General features: G+C 37.3%; 1 protein-coding gene across 8 annotated transcripts in view; it reads left to right on the forward strand.

Moving 5' to 3' along the window:
- dock10.L (dedicator of cytokinesis 10 L homeolog) overlaps positions 1-16,876 on the forward strand; it is a 161,155-nt gene that overhangs the window by 130,992 nt on the left and 13,287 nt on the right. For 6 of the 8 annotated variants that reach the window (XM_041563380.1, XM_041563376.1, XM_041563377.1 and 3 more), the window contains exons 40-48: positions 1,473-1,597; positions 1,914-2,026; positions 6,809-6,943; positions 8,182-8,364; positions 9,848-9,958; positions 11,302-11,517; positions 14,534-14,591; positions 16,392-16,490; positions 16,744-16,850. In XM_041563380.1, coding sequence (XP_041419314.1) covers positions 1,473-1,597; positions 1,914-2,026; positions 6,809-6,943; positions 8,182-8,364; positions 9,848-9,958; positions 11,302-11,517; positions 14,534-14,591; positions 16,392-16,490; positions 16,744-16,850 — 1,147 coding nt within the window. The remainder of the gene's footprint in view (positions 1-1,472; positions 1,598-1,913; positions 2,027-6,808; positions 6,944-8,181; positions 8,365-9,847; positions 9,959-11,301; positions 11,518-14,533; positions 14,592-16,391; positions 16,491-16,743; positions 16,851-16,876) is intronic. The other 2 variants (XM_041563381.1, XM_041563382.1) reach the window with 1 other exon arrangement.

Below are 16,876 nucleotides of genomic sequence, written 5' to 3' on the forward strand. Positions count from 1 at the left end.
CAAACAGACAGACAGAATTACACACGGGTGCAGTTGTGTCACAAGGCATCCAAGAAAAGCAAAAACGTATTTGCACAGCTGAGGCATCTGTTATGTGGTGCATTTTACCCACTGCTATAATGCTATTTTAATGTCATATACATAGAAACAATCAACAAAAAAACAAGATGATTGGTTGCTATAATCTGCAACTGTATCTGTGCAGTTTAGGGCGAGTAAGATTGGCTAGACATGGCATAAAGTTACCTGCTGGCATATTCACCTGCCACTAGAAATGGACAACCACTGTGCAACTACTTTTACTGCACCTTTGTAGGCCCAGAGTGTGGACATATTATAGCTAATATAACATATTCTTTGCATTTCAGAATGATTTAGTCCTCTCTGATTACAATGTTATTAAAGGGCACCTATTGGGGGGGAAATTGTGGGAGGGAGTTCCTGCACTAACGCTCTGCGTAATATGTTGGCGCCCTAAAAATGCATGTTAAGAAAAATACAAGTTAATAATTGCTAGAGGTATGGGATACATTATCCGGAAACGTGTTATCCAGAAAGCTCCAAATTACAGAAAGGCCGACTCCCATAGACTCCATTTTTCTCTGTAATAATAACACAGTAGTCTGCACCTGATCCAAACTAAGGTATAATTAATCCTTATTGGAAACAAAACTAGCCTATTGGTTTTATTAAATGTTTACTTTATTTTCTAGTAGATTTAAGGCATGAAGATCCAAATTACCGAAAGATCTGTAATCCGGAAAACCCCAGGTCCCATGCTTTTTGGATAACAGGTTCCATACCTGTACCAGCATTGTTTTTCAAAACTGAGTATTGTTCCCCCCCAACCAGAGTGTGGGCTTTATTATCCCGTACCTCTCATATGCACCCAATAGGTGCCCTTAAATGGGCCTAAAATGCTGACATTGCATCTCAATAAAAGATAACTACTTTACCCAGTAATAAATCCATAAACTGTCTTTCAGATAGCTCAAAGATATGTTTGTACCCCATTACTTTATACACATCCCTGGTACTATTTATACAGAGAGAGAGAGACGAGTGAAGCATTTGGCAACTTCACAATTTGCCTTTTATGGAATGTCCTGTTTGTTGCACCAATAAGGAGCCTTAAAAATAAGGGGGTCAGAAATAAGGGTACCTGCAGTTCTTCAGCTCCAGAAGCAGCATTTCCACTTCCTTTATTGCCAACCAAATAGGGGCTTTATAGTTTCAGGCTGTTGCTTCGGAGAAATATGAAACAGAGGTTTCCTAAACATGCTTCAGTTTAATGAAATTTCTTCTTCATCACACCACTTCTCTTTCTGCTTTCTACACTGCTATTCCTTCTATTATATATCTTGCAGATTACTAAGTCTGCTCGGCAATACAACCTGTATACAACTTGTATAAATATTTAAAAATATAATCACATAATTTTCATTGATGAAAATCTAATTTTACTGTTACAGGATGCATTCTACTCAGGATGGGCATAAGCATTCAAGGTCACAAACTCTGCCCATTATCCGTGGAAAAAATGCCCTCTCTAACCCAAAACTGCTGCAAGTCATTGAGCTGACGAATTCCTTAGCAAGTAAGTATAAACTGGCTGGGTAGTATTGACTTTACTAGCACCTGTTATTGAAAAATACATTTGATTTTAAAGGGGAACTAAAGCCCAGGTATTAAGTTAGCTTGAATTCATATGAGAACACAGTCCACTCTACCATAAATTAACATGGGAATTAGATGGGTAAAAGAAGGTCTCTACCCATGGAGCTTACAATAAAAATTAATTGGGATAAATTACTCTAGTAGCATCTTACTTTTGATCCATGATTATCATTTTTTGCAAAATGAAAACGAAGGCATCTCTGCTTAACGCATTCTGTACTTCTCAATGATTTCAGGTAGCTCTAATGAGACGGATATTGCTCACCATGTTGATATAGAGGCTAACATTGCCACCGAAGTCTGTGTCACTGTTCTTGATCTGTTATGTCTCTTCAATAAAAGCCAGCAGGTAACTATTTATTTTGTCTGCATTTTAAGGGAATGTCAAAGAATTTAATTTAGTTTGGTGGTTACAAAATATGTTAAAGTAATAAATGAAAATTGATTGTGCTTCATGTCATGGATATAAGGAGTTTTTTTAAATGCAATTAACATATTTCTAAAATAATCAATAATCAAGTTACACTTCCCCTCTCTTCTCTGAATCAAGTTTTTTTATTGACTGTTAGGTCATATGCATTGGCGTGTAGTCCCTTTGCAAAGACAATGTATTGAAGCGAATAGTTTTTCAAAATAACGGACTCTGATACAAAGTTCATGAAGAGACACGGATTATTGAGTGAGGCGTGATAATGAAGAGCAAGTTGATTATTTTACAATCAGTATGGAGGGTTTTAATTGATTATACAGGTATAGGACCTGTTAAACACAAATTGAATAGTTACTGTCATACTGTTGACATAGGGACCAATAACGTAAAGTACAAAGTACAAAAATAATATGCAAGGTGGTTCAATTCAAGCATTTATTAGTGCAAAAGAATCACAACAAACCACATCAAAACAGATTATATTAAAACATACCACAAGGCAATGTCCTCCTCTCTCTGCATACCTCATGTCAGCCACTCTCTCCTAATGCATATCGCGCCATTGGGCCCTTCATCACATCCAGTGGCTCAAGTCAAAACACATAAGGAGGGAAAGGCTGAAAATCTATTAAAGGAACAGTAACACCAAAAAATGTAAGTGTTTTAAAGTAATGAAAATATCATGTAGTGTTGCCCTGCACTGGTAAAACTGATCTGTTTGCTTCAGAAACACTACTATAGTTCATATAAACAAGCTGCTGTGGAGCAATGGCGGAAATTGAAAAACGGCTATATGGCACAGGTTAACTAATGGATAACAGATAACACTATTAGACAGACAGAGCTTAGCTGCTATCTGCTGTGTAACCTGAGCCTTTTCTCCTTTCAATGGCTGCCCCCATTGCTACACCACAGCTTATTTATATAAACAATAGTAGTGTTTCTTAAGCAAACACAGCAGTTTTACCAGTGCAGGGCAATACTGCATTATATTTTCATTACTTTAAAACACTTTTCTTTTTTGACGTTACTGTTCCTTTAAACAGGCAGGTTTTGCTTCCAATAAGGATTTATTATATCTAAGTTTGGATAAAGTACATGGTTCTGTTTTATTATTACAGAGGAAAAGGGAATCATTTTGAACAATTTGGATTATGTGGATGAAATGGAGTCTATGGAAGATGGCCATCCCATAATTTGGTGCTTTCTGCATAACTGGTTTCCAGATATTGGATCCCATACCTGTATTAAAAAGTTTTTAATTTCCATGACATTGAGTATATTATTATGGTTTGAATGATAAATTTTAATTCAAATTCAAATTTTCAAGTTGATTTTTTGGTCAAAACTCTCAAATTCAAGTTGGGAAAAATACAAATTCGAATTTGAGATTTATCATACCTTGACCTTGGGAACAACTCGAATTCGATAGTATGCTACCTAAAACCTGCCAAGTTCATGTAGAAGTCCGTTGACCCATTTGAAGAAGTTAATAGCCTTCCTGACATTTGGTTTTTTTTTCCGGAGAAAAACTTGATTTGAGTTCTATTCAAATTTAAATTGAGTTTTCAGACGTTCGTGTTTTTTCTTAAATAAGATAACATTCGAGTTTTGAGGTCATTCTATGTCATTCAAGTTAAAAAAAACTCTATCACTCGAACTTTGATAAATAGTGTATAAGTTTAAATATTATTTTTATATTATAGTTAGACTGACATAAATTGTTGCAAACCCCCAAGCATATATACAATGTCAAGACTTACTTGCTGTGTTGGCTCATAACATTAATTTAACATTAAATTTTCCTTTCAAGCACCTATATCAGATCATAAACTTATAAAAACACTATTTTTTTACCATAAGCACACAAATGTAGGCATACAAATTACAGAAAGTGTTGTTTAACCTGATCAAGAGTTCATCCAAGATACAGGTATGGGATCTAAAATGCTCAGGACCGGGGGTTTTTACATATCTTTTCGTAATTTGGATCTTCATTAGTGATGGGCGAATTTATTGCCAGGCGCGAATTCGCGGCGAATTTGCGCGATTCGCCACCAGCGAATAAATTTGAAACACCCAGGAAAATTCATGGCAAAAAATTCGCCGGCGTCGAAAAAACGGGCGCCGGTGTCAAAAACAAGAAGCCGGCGCCGTTTCGCGAATTTTTTGGCGCAAATTCGCCCATCACTAATCTTCATCCTTAATAGAGATGTCGCGAACTGTTCGCCGGCGAACTTGTTCGCGCGAACATCGGGTGTTCGCGCTCGCCGGAAGTTCGCGAACGTCGCGCGACGTTCGCCATTTTGGGTTCGCCATTGTTGGCGCTTTTTTTTGCCCTCTCACCCCAGACCAGCAGGTACATGGCAGCCAATCAGGAAGCTCTCCCCTGGACCACTCCCCTTCCCTATAAAAACCGAAGCCCTGCAGCGTTTTTTCACTCTGCCTGTGTGTGCTGAAGAGATAGTGTAGGGAGAGAGCTGCTGCCTGTTAGTGATTTCAGGGACAGTTGAAAGTTTGCTGGCTAGTAATCGTTTTGATACTGCTCTGTTATTGGAGGGACAGAAGTCTGCAGGGGTTTGAGGGACATTTAAGCTTAGGTAGCTTTGCTGGCTAGTAATCTACCTTCTACTGCAGTGCTCTGTATGTAGCTGCAGTGGGCAGCTGTCCTGCTTCTGATCTCATCTGCTGACTGCTGCAATAACAGTAGTCCTTGTAAGGACTGCTTTTATTTATTTTTTTGTTGTTTTACTACTACTACTACTACTACTACTATAAGAGCCCAGTGCTATTAGTCTAGCAGTGTTGGGGAGTGGGACTGGTGTGCTAATCTGCTGCTCCTAGTAGTTCAGCAGCACCAACTTTAATTTTTTTTTTTTAATATTCATTTTTTTTTTATTTTACTTTTTTTTATTTTACTACCGCTGTAGTAGTGTATAAGTTGACCTTTTAGGCATTATTTGCCCTGTAGGCATTATTTGCACACTGTTTTCTTCAACCCGCCATCGAGCTGTGTGACCTTGTTCACATTCTGTCTAAATATCCATAATATTACCGTCTCCAGAAAAAACACCGGAGTCACTTTTTTCAAGCAGCCATAATATATTTTACGTAATCCGTATCCACCGCTGTAGTAGTGTATACGTTGGCCTTGTAGGCATTATTTGCACACTGTTTTCTTCAACCCGCCATCGAGCTGTGTGACCTTGTTCCCATTCTGTCTAAATATCCATAATATTACCGTCTCCAGAAAAAACACCGGAGTCACTTTTTTCAAGCAGCCATAATATATTTTACGTAATGGCGAAAAATGACTATTTTCAGCATTTATATGGCATATTTTTTCTGGCAACTGTGCTTCAGTGGCTGCGTCCAAAAAAACTGGGCAAACAATGCCTACAAGGTCAACGTATGGCAGTTGTTTAAAGAGAACAGTAGATTACTAGCCAGCAAAGCTACCTAAGCTAAAATGTCCCTCAAATCCCTGCAGACTTCTGTCCCTCCAATACAGAGCAGTATCAAGCAGATTACTAGCCAGCAAACTTACTATCATCTGTCCCTGAAATCACTAACAGCTCTCCCCCTACACTATCTCTTCCAAGCACACACAGGCAGATTTTTCAGATACATTTTTGCCCTTGATCCCCCTCTGGCATGCCACTGTCCAGGTCGTTGCACCCTTTAAACAACTTTAAAATCATTTTTCTGGCCAGAAATGTCTTTTCTAGATGTTAAAGTTCGCCTTCCCATTGAAGTCTATGGGGTTCGCGAACCGTTCGCGAACCGCTCGCGTTTTTGCGCAAGTTCGCGAATATGTTCGCGAACTTTTTTTCCGACGTTCGCTACATCCCTAATCCTTAAAGGGGTTGTTCAACTTCAAACAACTAGTTGGTTTCAGATAGATCACCAGAAATAACTTTTTCCAATGACTTTCTATTTTCTATGTTTGACGGTTTTTCTAATATTGAAGTGTAAAGTGTCATTTCTCTCCTTCTGAAGCAGCTCTGGGAGGGGAGGGTCGCCGACCATGTAAACTGTTCTAAATTGATACATTTAGTTGATACATTTCTTATCTTTGTCCCTGCTGAGCAGAATCTCTGGGTTTCATTACAGGCAGCTGTTAGAATTAATACAATAGTTGCTAATATTCCACAGATGCTGCTGAGAAATGTATCAACTAAATGTGCAAAATTTTAACTGTTTAGAGTCTGCACCTGAATTACTGAGCTGTCAGACTCAAACACCAGAGACACGAACATTCACCTTTACACTTAGATTTTGGAAAAAATTTAAAAAATAAATAATGGAAAGTAATTGAGAAAAGTCTTTATTTCTGGGGAACAATCTAAAAACAAATGAATTGAAAAAAGTGTTTGGAAGGTGAACAACCCCTTTAAGTCTACCAGAAAATCATTTAAACATTCAATAAACCCAATAGGCTGGTTTTGCTTTCAATAAGGATTAATTATATCAGTTGGGATCAAGTACAAAGTACTGTTTTTATTATTACACAGAAAACGGAAATCATTTTTAAAAATTTGGATTATTTGTATAAAATGGAGTCTATGGGAGATGGCCTTTTCATAATTCAGAGCTTGTTGTTTAATGGGTTTCTGGATAATGGATCCATTTCCTGTACTGAATAGTAGCCGTTCACAGTCTGTTCCCTTCTTAACACCCACATCTTTTCTTAATTTGCAGAAGTTACAGGCCTCTAATAATCAGAATGTGTTAATGAAAAAAGTATTTGATACCCACTTGCTCTTCCTGCAAATCAACCAATCAGCGGCTGCTCTCCACCACGTGTTTGCTGCCATACGGATGTTTGTGTCCAAGGTACTGTAATGCATTTCAATTAACAGTATACAGTAAAAAATCCATACACATGTATAAAAGTGAATTAAAGTATTATAGTGCAAACACATTTATGAAAGCATTGTCAATTCTTGTCCAACTGCTTTGAACAATTGGGGCTTCATGATACAGAATTTTCCGTATTTGTAATAAAACCCTATTCCATGATTGTACAGTAATTTTAATGGTTGCAGGAATGTAAAAAAGGGGTCTTACAATAGTAGGCATAACATATATACTCCAAGGGAAAAATTCCTAAATTTCAAGTTGTTATGTGACTGGCATGCCTTTTTCTACACAATCATTTTTTTAAATAAAAAAAAATCGCAAACAAAAACCCCAGACTCGGAAATTAATACAATGCAAAATAGCAATGTGATGGTGCCAATAAAAGCAGAGATACATACATACAGCTGTATACTGCATAAACCATAGCAATAGCATTTTTAAAGAACATGTGTTTGGTAAGAATTCTATATAAATCAGTCCCTCCTTGCCTTAATTGCTGCCTGTGTCCCAGGTTTACACATAAGGGGGAGTTCAATATGTAGGTTTTCTCACAATTGGTTTGAACAAAAGAGGTGGGATCAAGCCAAAGCCGCCCCATAGCACAAACTCACATAGTTCAGGCATAACAACTTATTTTTGGAATATAATAAATTTATTCTTGGCCTGCAGCAAATCAGTAGAGTCTGAGCAAAGGAGAAAGGGCACACAAATAACATACTCTGGTAAATGCACAAATATACATTTAAATAGCTGTAGAACAGTAGACACTCATGAAAAAATTTGATTGTGATCATTTTAAATGAACATTGGATCATTTGGTATTTCAGCAGATCAGATAATCTCTATGACATTTTGCATTTTATTTCTGTTTATATGTTTTTTTTATCCTCATTCCCCTTTTTGTACAGTATATGCTGGGCTTCATATGCAGTAGCTTTCTGTTGCTTTACAAACAAAGGCCATCAATACACGTGGTTTGGCTTTTAATGGACGTGCAGTATTTTACCACACAATAGCAAAATACCATGTTCTGAAATTGCTAGTGTGTTAATCGAGTAGAACCGTAAATGTGGTGGAGGTTATTAGTTTTGAGATTGAAAGCTTTCAAGGCTATAGAAAGCGAATCTAGGCACGAAATAGGGTTAAAAATCACAAGATGCTCAGTGGCCTTTATAGATTATTGAATTATGTCTTTTAATTCTTTTCTTTAGTTCCCATCTGCTTTCTTCCAAGGACAAGCTGACCTCTGTGGGCCATTCTGCTATGAGGTACTCAAGTGCTGCAACCATCATTCCCGTTCAACTCAAACTGAAGCCTCCGCTCTTCTTTATGTGTTTATGAGAAAGAACTTTGATTATAACAAACAAAAGTCAATTGTGAGATCTCATCTGCAGGTAATGCTACTTATTCTTTCCTTAACTGCTTTATCCTACTATATTTTACAAATCAGTTTAAGTTGCATATCTCCTATCAAGCCTTAAAAAAGTCTAGTTAGACTCTGTAAATCTAATAATCTACAAATCTTGTTGTCTTGTTCTAGATCAGATCAATAACATGTTGCATACATACAACAACTATGTAATTGTGCTCAGTGTTTATAACTATGGATGCACTGAATCCACTATTTTGGGATTCACTTAATCCTGAACAGAATCCGATCTATGATTTGCATATGCAAATTAAGGAAAGGAAGAGTTACAAAGAAAAACATGTGATAAAAATTCCTTCTCCGTTTGACAAAAAGTCACATGATTTAAAGGATTTCGGCACTTGGATGCCAATCCTGCTAAGAAAGGCAGAATCATGGATTAGGTGCAGCTCTGTTTGCAACATAATTAGAAAGAATGTCACAAAAAGTCTAAAATAAATACTAATCCTTGGACCATATTTAAAAAAAAAAAGTCTAACCTTTTATAGAAACCAGTTTTATGAACTATGCTGGTTTTACATAGTTTTAATACACTTCTGCTGGTTCCCATCCATAGACATTAGTGGACTTTGCCAAGTCCATTGAAGCGTTTTGGTACAGATTCTGGTGAAACTAACAAAAGTAATGGTGCATGTCAAGTTGGTGTTAAGACAAGACAAATGCTTTATAACTAGATACCGCAATTTATACCGCATTATACAGTACCCTATGGTAGAGTCCAGCACGGAAAGTATTTTTGAAACCTGGACCCGCTATCCGCAACCCATGACCCAGACCCGCAACTCATATTTTTATCTGCTTGGACCCGTTACTTAATCCAGCCCGCAACTGCCTTATCTGCAGCCTGATCTGAACCCACTGACCACCATTAAACAGGAAGTGCTGTTGCTGAAAACTGGAAGTGTCATCATCAGAAGTGGATTGGGCAGAAAAACTTTAAAAAAAAATGTTCAATGGAGTAAAATATAGATAAGATAGGATGTAAAGGTTAGACCACAGATCTGCATTTATACCCGCATCCAAAAATCCTACTTGCAACCCGTAGGGTACTTGATTTTTTTGCCAGGACCACTGCAGGGCTGTATCCCATGCTACATCTTCTAATCACAGTTTGTAAGGAATGTCTAGAGGCCAAAATTATTATTGGCACCAGCTCCTTACCATATTTTTATAATTTGGAGCACCATGCCTAAAATCTACGTACATCATTTAAACTGAACAACAAGCCCCAATGCCAGTTTGGGGGAGAAGTCAGAATAACAGCCTTCATAATAATAGATTGCATACTGGAAGTGTCCATGTCCTTGAAATACATTCCAGGAAATTCCATTCACAATTCCATTCATTGTTGCAATGGCCACTGAATTATAATATAAGTATATCCTGCCTATCTCACTTTTTTTAATGCCAGCTAATTAATCATTTCACTCCTAATTCTCTTCCCATAGCTCATCAAGGCTGTTAGTCAGTTGATTGCAGATGCTGGAATTGGGGGCTCTCGTTTTCAACATTCCCTTGCTATTGTCAACAACTTTGCCAACGGTGACACTCACATGAAGGTAAAAGTTGTTATATTTAAGAAAAGACACAATTAATAACGTTTTTTATACCGTTCCTTATCTTTGGCTGTTGAGCAAATTAAACAGATTTATAATTATAAGTGTTAGGTGAGTGGAAGGATTTTTTAATAATAAATAATACTTGAAAGCTGAAAGACTTTATGAATAACATGGGGTGTCAGTGTAAGGAGGAACACAGCAACACAGCAGTAGTAGGTGCATGGGCTATTTAGGGTTAATTTCAAAACTTTTAAACAATATAAAATACAAAATAAATGGTTTGTTACATGTGTGACATTTCACAGCTAGAGGTGTTAGGACTTGGACTTCTCAGAATTTCCTCTCTCCATCTGTTTTTGGACTCCCAGTATCCCCTATAGTAAAAGTAATTGCTAGAAATTGCTAGAAATTGCTAGAAATTGCTAGAAATTATAGAAATGGTTAGAAATTCAAACACTTGAATACTTTTGTAGAAGGGCAGTGTCTACTTCCTAGCAGTATTAACAAAGGACAAAAACATGAGAAGAAAATGATGGATGGACTGGAGCAAAAAGACTGTTAGCCAGAAAATGATATTTTGGTGAAAATGAGACTTTGATCAAAGGGATTCTTAGACTCATTTATAATGGCAACATGGTTGTAGGATGCTTTAGAGGAGCAAAAAACTGTAGCATAACCAAAACCTACTTCTCGTTGTGCATTGTAAACCGTTCTTGTGTAGAGTGGGGCCAAATATTGACAGCAAAAGATAAACAGGTCTGAAACATTATTGTCTACACTAGAAAGATGTTCTGTTTTGGCTTACCAATGCATTGCCAATTGCTAAATATCACAGTAAAAATTTACAGCAGGGGTGGACTATTTGTGACCCTCCAGGCAGCTTATGGAAGTTCAGAGTCCTAGTTCAACATATCGGATATCTCAGTATTTTAGAGGGTAGCAAGTCTTTTCTTGATAAGGCCATGTCAACAGAGTGGCCATTGTAGTGTTGAAGAGAAATCAAGCTCAGATTTCTAGCATAAAAATTATAGTGTAACCTATATAACCTGTAGCACGTATGTTGAAAATACAAGGAATTCCATAAAGATTTACAAAGCGCTAAAGAGAATTCAAAAAGTGTAAGTTCCGCTTGTCACACTATTTGGCTGCCTTGTGCTTCAGTTTTTATTTCCAGAAAATTTCTCAATTAGGTGTTTTCAGCTAAATGCCATCTATTTTTGGCACTGACCGATATAACTGCACTTTCCCTTGGGTTTTACCTTGTCGTCGAACAACCAATTAAAATAAAATACATTAATAAATGAGCTGGCTGCGAGTTTTTAAAATAATTTTCTCTTCCAAAGAACACTCATTTTCCCGCTGAGGTAAAAGACCTGACTAAACGCATCAGGACGGTTTTGATGGCAACTGCCCAAATGAAGGAACACGAGAAAGACCCAGAAATGCTGGTGGATCTCCAGTATAGTTTGGCTAACTCGTATGCCAGCACACCAGAATTACGTAGGACTTGGCTGGAGAGCATGGCAAAAATCCACGCTCGAAATGGAGATTTGTCCGAGGTAACAGATGAGCTTTACTATATTTCTATTACAGTTTACATCTAAAAAGTCTGACCACCTGTCTTATATGAGTCTTGGGTTTACTGGACTGGTACTAGTTTGTGCGCCATCTGCCTTCACAGCTGAATTACAGCATTAATTTATTGGCTGAGAATGATCATGCAATGCAGATGGTGATTTGGAAGTGAGTTATTTGCGTAGGCTATAGCGTGCAACATATGTAATTGTTTTGGGATGTGAAACACAATATACGTATCCCCTCGGTGAAAAATCCACAGTCATTCCCATATTGTTAAAATTAAGTGGCTCTTTTGCCTCATTCATTTTGCTGTAATTAACGCTGCATTTCCGGATAATACTTTATTAAAATGCTAATGCAATTGCAGACAGGTAGTTTAATTTGCCTTCATGTTTCACAATTTGTAATTTTTAATTCTAGTCAGGAAAACTGAATGGTAGCAGGTCTGGACTGGCAATCTGTAAATTCTGGCAAATGCCAGAGAGGCCGCTGTAAGATGCCATAGAAAGTCACTATTTATTGGGCTGGTGGGGGGGGGTGTTTGGGCCTCTGTGTTACTGAAATGCCAGGGCTTATTTTGAATCTCAGTCCAGATCTGAATGGTAGGTAGCAGTTGGTGCTGTATCACTCTGCCTAGGCCTTTTTGTTATCAATGCCTGGTTAATGTCATGTGTTCTAACATATTGGAATACATTTACAAACTGGAAGGCAGGGTGCAAAGAGCAAAAGGCAGACACATTCCTATTTTTTTTGCACTTTATACCCTGTCTTACAAAAAAAAATTAATAGCCATAGATCTCTGTGATCTGTGGCTGCTTCTATGAATACAGTGCTGCCTGACTTTTGACAGCATCGTATTTATAAGGGGCAGGAGGCACATAGGTGTCCCCTCTCCCACCTCCTAACTTGTGTATTATCTTATGGAGGGGGACGCAGGCTACAAATAGACCTGTGTTTCACACCTGTATCCCTAAGCATCTGTGTCCCTTAGTGCACTTGCCCCATGGTCTTTTAAATGACCCCTAATGTTTCTTATTTCTTTATGGATATTTCCAGTATTTTTACATTATGAATAGCTATTGTTCTGTTTTTATTAGCTGGGGCTACTTTATAAATATGAAATGTTTGTGTACTGGGCACATTTAGGTAACAGGCACAAATTCATTATATGACACAATTGTGTATTACCTGATAGAGAACAATACAAAACCAAAAATTAAGCTTAGTTAGTCCTTTAGGGTAACTCTCTCTCCTGCCGTCCCTTTACAGTCTCTCAGCTGTAAGTAAAAACTTTATTTTCCATGTATTACCTGATAGTGACCCTGATAGAACAAAACAGGATTCATTTACTAAACAAGCACAAAAAAAGTATTTTTTTTCAGTTGCGCTGCAACATTCTTTCTCAGAATTCCAGTTGAATTGTGCCACCAGAGGAACAAAAATTTGAGTACAATTACACATCATTCAATTGCACAAGTTATAGTGGGTGCAATATTGAAAGCCTGCATGGGCAACACTTAAAGAAAACCCAGTCCTACTGCCTAGTTGTGACAAATGTAAGGTATAGAGCTCCCTTGTATTGGAACATACTGAACCTTGCACCTCATGCACCCCTAGTCACAACAAGCAAATTGGCACAGGGTACTGGTAAAGTCAATTACAAGTAGTATTGCAATTTTGTGTCCATTTTCTCATCTAGCACTTTGCCTAGTGACTAGTCCTAATGCCTGGGAATGGCTTTAAGGAATTGTAAAAATCAGAGGTTAGCACTATTACTTGTGCACATGGGACTGAAGGTTAGGGGAGACTTGTGTTGCTCTCCTCAAATCACCCCATTTTTTGTGCTGCGTTGTGTACATTGTAGATTTAACGTCACTGCTATTTGCCCATACTGTAGGCCTATAACTGAGGAACCAAACAGATATAAATTATTATCGCTTATATAAGTCATAGTCTAGACACAGAACAGGAAGCATGCTATAACCTTCTGTTATTGTAAGAAATGAAGCAGATGTTTCTAGTTATGAACAGAGTGGTGTTTAAGTGCCAATAGTTTTGTTTCCAGTACGGACTAATCCCTATCATAGCTGGAGGCGTGTGGAATGCAGACCCCATGTACTATACCACAGAACACGTTCATTTAGAAAGACTTTACTTCCTGTGAGCTGTGCAAGTCACTGATGCTATGGCAGTATCAGATATAGCTTTCCATTCTCTGTATTTATATTTGGGCAAGCTGTTTGCTGTTGGGATTAAACCTGATTATTGATGCTGAATATGTGAAATATAATTCTCCCTTATTGTGCAAACAGTTTTATAGTACAGAATATTTTTAAAATGTTCTGCCTTTCGTTTTGGTTTATATTTCACGGGGACATCACAATTACTTAAAGAAAGGCTAAACATTAAAACTGAGTTTGCATTTGATTCAGATTCAATATTTTTGTGAACTTTGTTTTATATGTTAAAGGTCCTTGGCACTACAATACAACTGCTTGGATATTTGGGGGGCTGGTTTGCAAACATTGGTGTTAAATTACCAATCAGCAATGAGTTTTCAACAGACTACCACAGGCTGAAAAAATGAAACCCATTGCTTGTTCTGGCAACTGCATTTGTGCAATTAGCAGCTCTATTCATAAATAACCCTCAAATAACACACATTTGATAAAAAATGCCTGTTCATCTCTCTACTGAAAAAAAAAAGTTCTAAGTAAGACATTTTCCTTTTATGTTAGTTTAATTAGATGTTGTTAAGTCAGTAATCTTGCAGTGCCCATTACTACTAACATATTAATGGCAGCATGATGGCAGATACAAGCAATTCTGAGGCCTTCCATACCAGTAAGTTTTTCTTATCCCGTGATATAACAACTGAACCAATGATCTGAATCAAGTATACAATAATCTGTCAAGTCATGTAATATTTCTTATGACCACTTGACCTTGACCAAAGGGAATTTGAGCTTCTGATGCCTTTTGTTTCTGTTTTTTCAGGCTGCTATGTGTTACGTCCATATTGCAGCATTAATCGCAGAATATTTGAAAAGAAAAGGTAAGATAATGTATTCATATGGTGATTTTTATTCTTAGCAAGAGCACAGTAGCAGTTCTAACTATACATTTGTAAAAGGCATATAAATATACTTTTGCTGTCTGCATATCAGTTGGTTTCACACAGTGCTGATACAAATTGTTGAACTGCAATTACAGTAGTAAGTCTGATCTTTCGGATCGAAGCCATTAAATGCACTTCTATGACAATATCCGCTGGCCATATGAATAAGCCTCCATTTTTTTATTGTACACCCCTTGCCAACGTGAGTGGTCGAGGTGTAGGTCTTTGTGCTCCAAAATGGCAGGCAGTAAGGACACGCCTTGTGCCCACTGCCACTTTGCACCAGACTGGTATTAGGTGCAGAGCACATCAAGTGCTTACTAAATAACAACTTTGTAAATGAACCCCATAACATGATCTGTCTGTCATAAGGAGGGCCAAGAAGTGAACATGTCGGTATTCTGCATTGTGATTCGAGTCTGTGGAGTTATTCAGAATCCATATGTACTCGCCACTTGTCTATGAGTAATAACAAGAAATTTAACATTTCGAAAAACTGACATCTCTGCACTGAGATTATGACATTGATAGTTGCATTCAAAATGAGAAGACTAAAGCACAAAATATTTCTCAGTGGTCTTTTTTTCATGTCAGTAAGAGTATTATTCACTTCTGAACAGAATCATGGGTGGAAATAATTGTTATTTTGTTAATAATATAATTTTGGCCATAGCTTTTAAGAATTAAAATGTGGTCATGAATTTTCCTACCTATTGCAACATTCTGTTCTATATACCGGTACTCTAGAAGTCAGTTTGAGAAGCAGGCAGTTTCCTTGAGAGGCCAGCAGCTGGCAGATATCTCCAACAGCCAGATTTTCATACAAGATTCATCATAAAAAAGTTTGTATTGATTTGTCATAAAGTAGCTGAGGCTGAAAAAAATAATTCCTGGCGATTAATTCAGAGGAAAGTCAATAAAGGAGACACAAACCCAATGTACCTGTCTCTTTTAGTATTAAAGGACCAGTAACACCAAAAAATAAAAAAGGAATGACAGTATATTGTTTCCCTGCAGTGATAAAACTGGTGTGTTTGCTTCAGAAACACAACTATAGTTTATATAAACAAACTGCTGGGTAGCCATGGGGTCAGCCATTCAAGCACAGGATGCACAGTAAATAACAGATACGTTCTAAATTATATTACAAAGCGTATCTGTTATCTGCTATGTATCCTGTGCCTTTTTTCCTTTTTCAGCTTGTTTATATAAACTATTGTAGAGTTTCTGAAGCAAACACAAACTTTTAGAAGTGCAGTGCAACAGTACGTTATATAAAACACTTTCATTTTTTGATGTTACTGTTCCTTAAAACCTCTTCGAGCTCCTGATAACACTGCAACCCCGTGACCTTCCATTGCTTAGAGCTACGGAGAGAAATGGTCTCTTCAGGAGTTGAGTGGCAATAAGGGGGTCACTATATGTTTGTTAACTCCCCTATGCACCCAGATTTAGTAGTGAGGCTGTGGTTGTTGAATGAATATATAATATAATTATAGCTACTATGTAGTTATGAACCTCCTTTTTAGATGTTAAGGGAATAACTGAATTTTGTCTCATGATTGTGATATAGGAAAAGAAAAAAAGGCATCTAGTTAAATACTGTGTTAGCATATGTAGTGCTGTGTTATTATTTTGCCATTTACACAAGGAAAACACTTTTGAGTAATAAATATATATTGTATTGTGCATGCACAACTGTAAGCATGTTGACTCCATACTTTAATAATACTGTAGGTTACTGGAAATCAGAAAACAGTCTGACCCCAAGCATGACACTGGATGATGCACAAAACATTGATAATAACCTCTTACTAACCTCAACCACTGGAAAAAGTGAGTGACCTAACACTGCATGTAATACCTTCATTCTGTATCTTTCCTGCACTTCTGTCCTCATTTTATCCAGTTTGTTTTACACTCTTGGGGTTTGGTGATAAACTAGATGCCTGTGTGAGTGTTGTCCCTTACAATGTTTAATCTTTTAATAACATTGACAAACAAAGTCGGGCTCGTGAAATGTCTTTAAGGCATTTCCTATAATGTGTGTGCAAACTCTTGAGATGCAAGCTTCCCATTGCTTTAACAGGTATGTTCTCCATGGGATGGCCAGCTTTCCACAGCATTACTCCAAATATCAAAGAAGAAGGAGCAATGAAAGAAGATTCCGGGATGCAGGATACACCATATAATGAGGCAAGAGCAGTTTCCTCATTTTGCAA

This window comes from Xenopus laevis, chromosome 5L, assembly GCF_017654675.1.
Source record: "Xenopus laevis strain J_2021 chromosome 5L, Xenopus_laevis_v10.1, whole genome shotgun sequence".
Taxonomy (NCBI): Eukaryota; Metazoa; Chordata; class Amphibia; order Anura; family Pipidae; genus Xenopus; species Xenopus laevis.